The following is a 7,855-nucleotide window of genomic DNA, read 5'->3' as shown; positions in this document are numbered from 1 at the left end:
GAATTAGATTAAATTTAAGGAATTATTACATAGAAAATATAAATTGACATTTTATTTACAAAAATACATTCATAGGGTGTGGACAATATTTATACATTTTATGTGATTTTAATTACCAAAATACCACTTACACTATCACTTACACATGTCAGACGATTGTTGCAGAGTGGTTGCGCGGTGGTTGCATCAGACAAATGTTTCAATCAGACGATGATTGCAAGGTGGTTGCTGCGTGGTTAGCCGAAGGTTGCATCAGACGAAAGTTTCAATCAGACCAAATAACTGTTAGCAAAATATTTGTGCAATTGTAATGCAACTATAATGTAACTGTTGTGAAACATTAAAAATTAGAACAATGTTTCCACCAGGGCCGTCTTAAGGTGATGATAGGCCTAGGGCAAAATTTAAAACGAGGCCGTTTTTTTTTTATAAAATTAAAATAAATTTTAATTAAATTTTGACACAATGTTAATTTTAATTCTTTATCTCTATGTAATAAATAATTTTTTACAACGTAAGCTAACTCGATCAAGTAATATTTAATTACTAAGAGTATCTCTATTAAAGTACCATATATTTTAACACATTTGAAAAAAAATATGTTTAAATTCTATATATTTTTTAAAAAAATAATAATAAATATATTATTAATAGTATCATTAAAAAAAATGTGTTTAAATTATATATTTTTTTAAAAAAATAAATAATAAATATATTATTAATAGTATCAAGAACTTAGACATTTTTTATACAGTTTTTTACAAATAACTAAGTCTAAAAAGTAACTGAGGAAGGGATAGAACCCTTGACCTCATTACTAATAAATGATTCACTTAACATTTGTGCTATGTGTTTTTCATATACTTTTGTAAGCTAAATATTTATATATTATATATTTTTTATATGAGTAATTATATCAATTTTAATTTTTTCGGGGCCTCCAAAATTATGGGGCCTGGGGCCGAGGCCCCGGCTGCCCCACCCTCTGGCCGGCCCTGATTTCCACGTACGTAACTCTATCTACATGTCTCTTTATGATTTAATATGAATAAATTCACTATTAGAAATTTAGAAAACAACGAAAATACATTAGGATAAATATTTTACTATAGTATTGATGTAATTTTTTTTTCTAAAATTATACTTGAGTTGGATTATTTGGGAACTCCAGTTCAACTTTTTGAGATCTGCCTTTCATGGATCTTAAAGTCATGACATTAGTTTTATGCAAATTAAGCTGAATTTTCCGTTAATTTTAGTTTCGTAGTAGTTTTTCTACATTTTTTTTTATGAATTCAAAACAGTCAATATTTTGATTGATTTTGGTTGTCTTCTCAGGTGAAGTCGTCGGAATTAATGGTGATTCTCTTTCTGATTGAATTTTCGTTTCGATTGCGTTAGATTGTTGCATGGTTGCACGATAATTGTGCGATAGTTGCCCAAGAAGCATGGATCCTGAGTTAAAGGTGTGTGCAAGTGGTATTTGTGTAATTTTTTTTTATTTGGGATGCATATTTGTTTATTTGGCTAGTTAAAAATATTTTTATAATATTATTACTTTTTTTTAATTAAAAGCTGAAAAAAAAACCCAAAATTTATTTAATTATACTAGTTGAATTAGACTGAATTGACCATTTTATGAACTCTACGACTTCCTTGTTAATTTTTTTTTGGTTAAATAATTCGTTGTTATTTTGGATTGAAGTAAAATTTGGAGTGTGAGTGAGAGGGGCAGTTAGATTAAGAGACGTTAAGTAACGGCGGCGCGTATATGTGTTAAAAACGCAAGTAAAGAGTGAGTGGTATTTTAGTAATTATACACCTCACATCATTATTTATTTTCTTTAAAATAAAAAGGAGTATAAATGCCTCTTTCCATTACCATTTCCATTTCCACCACTTCTTACTTTTATTTTCTTTTTCAAATTTCAAAACAAAATTAAAAAAAAAAACCTAAAAAAAAATATATTGAATCTTAAAGATCTAGCTTTAGGGGTTCGGATCCCTCGATCCATTTACTCTGTTCTCGTTCTCCAACCCTTCTTTCTCAGATCCTTCGAAGCCCTTTGTTTTGAATCGGAGATAATGAACTTTTGATTTTGTTTTCACGTTTCACGAGGTCAGTATTTTTTATTTTTTAATCTATGTTTGACTGCTAAGAAAATGAGAGATTTTGGGTTTTAAATCTTGTGTTTGTCTAGCCTTATCTCGAGTGAGGGTTTTTTTTTTTTTTTTTTAAATGAAATAAATTATTTATTTTTTGTTTATGCGGCTGTCTCGTAAATTAAAGGAGTATTGATTTTTCTGTACCTATTTGTTGCATTGCGCTCTATACAAGTGGATCAATGTGAGAAGTTTAAGTATTTGTCTATGAAGATTTGATTTTGTTATTGTGGTTTTTAGGATTCTCTTTATGGGTTTGATAAATCTTGTTTTTTTATTTTGAGAAATAAGTCCATGTTTGTGTGCATTGATTTGATTATGCCGGAGTTCTTTCTCTTTTTTTTTTTTTACTATTCAAGTTTCTTGCCAAGATTCATTCTTTATGAAAGTTGGTTTGTGTTTGGTTGCTGGGAAACTGGAGGAAACGAGTGTCGATGGTTTTTAAGTGGTTTTCCATGATTTCATTTGTTAAAACCTTTGTGATTGCAAAGACTTCGATTGGGTATTTGTCATATGCTGAAAATGTCATATGTTCGCTTAAGTAAAGGCAAAAAGCTTTTGCTAATTAATGAAAATTCATGTTCTAGTTTATGGTTTTGAGATTTGTCTGATTCCCCAATGCACAATTTGAAGGTTGGTGTGTTTTTCTTTGCTGAATTTTCTAATTTGTTGCACTGCATGTTTATTTTTGCAGTTTCCCGTGTGTAAATGGATTCAGATGAGGTAGTGGGCACTGATGGGCTTCAGGTGGTCCATCAGAATGGCTCTTATGCTCAAAATTCCTCCTCTGGTGAGGATTTTATGGTTGTAGACGATGTCAATAACAATGAGGCAGCATCACTGAATGGAAATGCAAGGGTTCGTGTTAAGTTGGATGATGGTCTATCTGAAGAGGAATCAATTAGCCATAATGAAAACAATGGACTGACTATTGCAAAGGTAGGAGTGTTTGTTTGTTACATATTGTAATATTATTGGTTTTGTGATTTATCCGATTCAAGCCTTTCAACTGACTTTGTTACAGGAAGGAGATGCGAAAGGTGCTGATCATTCAAAGCAGACCAAATTGCAAAAGGGTCAAGCCAGGAGCAAGAATGGGAAACCCTCAGCACCCAAAATTGCTTCGGGAAATTCAGCGTACAAGAACAAAACTGGCAAAGATGTTGAGGCAGTACCTACTGTTCCCAACGATTCAATTGCTTCTAATGCACAAGCAAGAAAGACATTTAGAAGTGGATCATCTACTGAACAGAAGGTTCTGTTATCCATAGTAAAATTTGTTATGAGAGCACTGAATTTTTCTTCGTTTCTTTCATTTTGTTGATGTGGCGGTGACAAACATTTATTTAATGGGTACTCTGTCGTATCTGATGCTGTTGACATTTTTTTTATGCTTTCATCAGCTATCTGGAAAGTCTGAGGTAGCTATGCCTGAGGACCTTACGTGAGTAGTGATTTGTCCTTTCCAATTGTTCTTATCTTGAGCTTATTGATATTGATAATTTGTTCTTTTTCTCTTTACTATAATACAATCTTTTTCTTCAAATCTTTTTATAGTTAGTGGTCTAGCTATATAATCTTTCTTTATTCCCCTTCCCTATTATGGTTTGGTGGCAAATTTGACAGAATCGATTGTTGCAGGGATAAACCGAAGATGAAACCTCTGAAAAAAGAACTTGTGAATCAAGCTGAAGTGGAAGCAGATGCTAAATCCTCCTCGTATCCTTTTTGTTATTCTTTGCTGTTGCTAGTATCTGGATTTTGACATATATTTCTGTATGCGTATAATCAAGCGTTCAATCCATCAGTCTACTTAACTACTTTGCAGAAGTCCCACATCAGAAGATGCTAGATCTCGCAAGATGGGTATGCTTCCGAACTATGGTTTCAGTTTTAAGTGTGATGAACGAGCTGAAAAGAGGAGAGAGGTAATTTTTGGGCTTCTAACTTGTGTCTTCTTTTTCATTTTTTCTTCCCCCTTTCTGGCATTTAAGATCAATTTCAGGATTATTGTGTTTTCTTATTGCTATGTTATGTTTGGTAGTTCTACACTAAACTTGAGGAGAAGATTCATGCAAAGGAGTTAGAGAAGAACAACTTGCAAGCAAAGTCTAAGGTGACAATTTATTTGTTATAGGTTTCTGTTAATGTATGTATTTAATATAAAAAAAGAATTTACAAAAGTTGTTTTGTTTTGACATCATCTTTTATACTAGGAAACTCTGGAAGCTGAGATTAAGATGCTCAGGAAGAGCCTGACCTTTAAAGCAACTCCAATGCCTAGCTTCTACCAGGAGCCTCCACCTCCTAAGGTAGAGCTAAAGAAGGTAATTCTTTATTTTGTAGTGAACATTTGATTAAATCATTGTGTACAGTCTTCTCTTTAAATCATTGTGTACTTGTTTACCCTTTCCCGTTTTTTTTTCGTTTTGCATGTTGGAATTGAATTCGTGGAACATGGTAGAATTGTGATGATTAAATACTATGTTAGTTATAGAGTTTACAAACTACCGAAGATTAGATGTTGCAATAGCTGATCTGATCAATCAGAGGTTCCTTAAGTGTCATTTCAATGTTCCCTGGTTTCTTAGTTGTACTGATTTAGTGAAGTTTTTCAATTTTTCAAAATATTTTTAAAGGCATCTTTCCCATGATGTTCTTTTATTTTTTGACTTCCTATAGATATAGTTCCACTAGATGAAAATTAGACTTTCTGATTCCCATGATGTACTTTTATTTTTTTACTTCCTTCCTTGAGATATATTTCCATTAGATGAAGAAAATTAGATTTTCTGATTCCCTTGATGTACTTGTTATTTTAAACTTCCTACACTTGGCATTTAGAATATTTCAAGATGTGTTAATTTTTGTTGATATGCAAGCAGTTGTTAACAGTCTAATAATTTGAACCGTGCAATGGAACCAACTGTTTCAATATATGGAAGTAATTTTCATGTTAAGAACTATATATATGTGGTGCTAACCAATTTCATATTAGGGAGTCCGCGGGATAAATTACATTGTAAATCTTCCCCTTATTACATAGTTGAGCTTTCATTGAGCTGCCTAATTTAAAAAAAAAACGAACTGCTATTGCTATCTCATTACTGTACTATGTTCCAATTCTTCATATCTCATTATTGTTTCCAACTTAGTTTTTTTAAAATTACTAGGCTTTCCAATTCTTTGTGGCCTTAGTGTTTGTATTGGTTTGTGCCAGATACCGACAACAAGAGCCAAATCTCCAAAGCTGGGACGAAGAAAGAGCTTACCACCGACAGAGTCTGTAGGAAACAACAATTCAACTAATCAATCCAGCCAGCTAAGTCTTGATGAAAAAGTAGCTCAAATTCCTGCCAAAGGACCAACTGTACCAGTAAGGAAGCCACACCGTAAATCTCTTCCCACCTTGCCATCTGAAAAGACCACTATATCCAATACAATAAAGGGGCGCAAGATTGCGTCCAAGGGGAAACATGAAGTGAAAACCAACATATCCAATGCAAACCAAGAGAAGATCATAACGAATGCAGCGGCTACTGAAGAGAAGTCCGACTTTAATGCAAGTGACAAAACCGAAACTTTCACCCAAGACCAGGAGAGAGCTCCTGTTGCAAAGCTAAGCGAAACTGAGCCCTCCGCAGATGATGATAACCCTGTGGTTGAAGATCAAACTCACCCAACTTCCGCGCCAGAACCAAGAGCAGCAGTGGAGGTTTGATGCAAAAGAGAGGGACACACTTTTGATGTACACATGTAGAGAGCTCCGAATGAATGACGCCTGTCATGGAAATAAAAAAGGGAATGAAACTACAGTTTATTGGGGAGGGAAGAAAGCATGAAAGAATTTGGCAATTATGGTTTGTGGTGTCATGTTGTCCATAAACAGCAGCATTGGTTGTTTTGTTTGATTGCTATAAAAGGTTGCTGGTCTTTGTCATTGGTATTCTGCATTCCAGTTTGCAGCAGTGTATGTAACTATTTGCAAGTTGTGATCGTATTAATATGTTGTCAAAGTCTGTCTTTTAGCCAGAATATTGAACATATTGGGAAATTTTGGTCAAATCTTTAGTAGATAGTGTTCATGGTTGGAAGTATTATTATGTCTTCTATTATTGTGTTAAACAAATTGGAATTGTCAGTTTAATGGAAACTGATTCTGTGGAACGAACAACCTCTTCTCCCCCTATTGAGAAAGACTTATCCTTTTTCTTTATATATATATATATATATAACATTTATTATGTAATGTATTCTTATTCCTTAAATTAATGTGTTTTTTTTTTTTTTTTTTTTTTTAATTAGTTGATTATTGAGATGAATTAGTATTTCTAAAACAATCACTAAATTTTCAACTAGTTAAATGTTGAGATACATTAACATTTCTAAAACAGTAGCTGTTGCCCAAATCTATCCCCAAAGAAGCAACATATTTCAAAGAGAAAATGATAAAAAAAAAGGGCTCATTATTTTCTTTTTGTTGTTGTAAGTTCTTAGTTTATTGTATCCATTTCTAAAATAGTTTTTTTTTTTCGTCTTGCAAGCAATAACTAATTAGATAGATCTTGAATGATTTGCGATAATTAAAATATTTTTCTCGAACTATTCACGATATTGGAAAGTAATATTTCTGTTAGATTCTATTTAATGTAGCTAACATAATACTAACGTAATATTTTAGATATTGGTGACAATGATACGTTTAGAATAATTAATAATTTTGCAACTTGAAATTTGACGACTACAAAATTGTGTCTTTTATTTCTTAAAAATAATTATGTATATTTTTTTAAGAAGAAGAAAATAATTCAAATCTATTCTTTCATCAAATAAAAAAATATATGTTAGAAAAATCTATTCTTTCATTATTGATTCTTAAAAAAATTTGAACACAAAAAAATTATATATTTAAACTATTAAAAAAAATTAAAAATACTAAATTTTTTTAAAATTATTAAAAAAAATTCAAATATTAAAAATTAACAAAAAAAAAAAAAAATCAGTACTTTTGTTTAACTTTGTCTTCATTGTTTCCTTTTACAATAAAAAATAATTTTTTTTTAAAAAGAAAAAAATAATAAATCTCAAAAACTATAGGTGCATCTAGTAACATTTTTTTAAATAGCATTTTATTTTTTTAGTTAGAAAATGAAAATATTAGAAAAAAAAAAGTGTTCTACAAAAATGTTCACTTTTTAATTATTAAATGAAAATCTAATTTTGAAGGAAAAAATCATTTTCAAAATTTATTTAAACAACTTTTTTTCTTAATCATAATTTATTCGTACTTTTTTTCACTAATATTTTGGACCTCGACCCTAACCCTAACTCGGACCCTCAACTTGGATTTGGATCTGGACCCAAACCCTAAACCTTGGCCTCAGCTCAGCCCTCAGATTTGGACCCAGACCCGAACCAGCCTCAAACCCCAAAAAAAAAAAAATTAGGAGAAAAATTACTAGTTATTAATGTGTAATGCCACTAGGCACAAAGAACATAAACTAAGGTAGAATTTAATTAGAAGGAATGAAATTATAGGATAGGAATAGAAATGGAAATAGGAATAGGAATAGAATGGAATCAAATTTAAAACGCATAAAAAATTGATAACAAAATTATTATAATTTTTTTCATCTTGCATTGGAATGATATTTCGTTCTATTTCAAAATAGAATAAATATTCTACCAAAAT

The 7,855-nt window shown here is 31.3% G+C and overlaps 1 protein-coding gene across 1 annotated transcript; it reads left to right on the top strand.

The window, feature by feature from the left end:
- The first annotated feature begins 1,851 nt into the window (after positions 1-1,851).
- Positions 1,852-6,330, top strand: LOC115720516 (protein WVD2-like 5). Its single transcript, XM_030649664.2, has 9 exons — positions 1,852-2,119; positions 2,858-3,102; positions 3,188-3,418; positions 3,567-3,607; positions 3,805-3,882; positions 3,992-4,091; positions 4,208-4,279; positions 4,380-4,490; positions 5,384-6,330. The coding sequence occupies exons 2-9, from the start codon at positions 2,872-2,874 to the stop codon at positions 5,882-5,884; spliced, it is 1,365 nt and encodes a 454-aa protein (XP_030505524.2). The 5' UTR covers positions 1,852-2,119; positions 2,858-2,871; the 3' UTR covers positions 5,885-6,330.
- Positions 6,331-7,855: the final 1,525 nt, after the last annotated feature.

The sequence above is a fragment of the Cannabis sativa genome, chromosome X (assembly GCF_029168945.1).
Source record: "Cannabis sativa cultivar Pink pepper isolate KNU-18-1 chromosome X, ASM2916894v1, whole genome shotgun sequence".
NCBI lineage: Eukaryota > Viridiplantae > Streptophyta > Magnoliopsida > Rosales > Cannabaceae > Cannabis > Cannabis sativa.
This window is presented reverse-complemented; position numbering and strand designations above follow the sequence as displayed.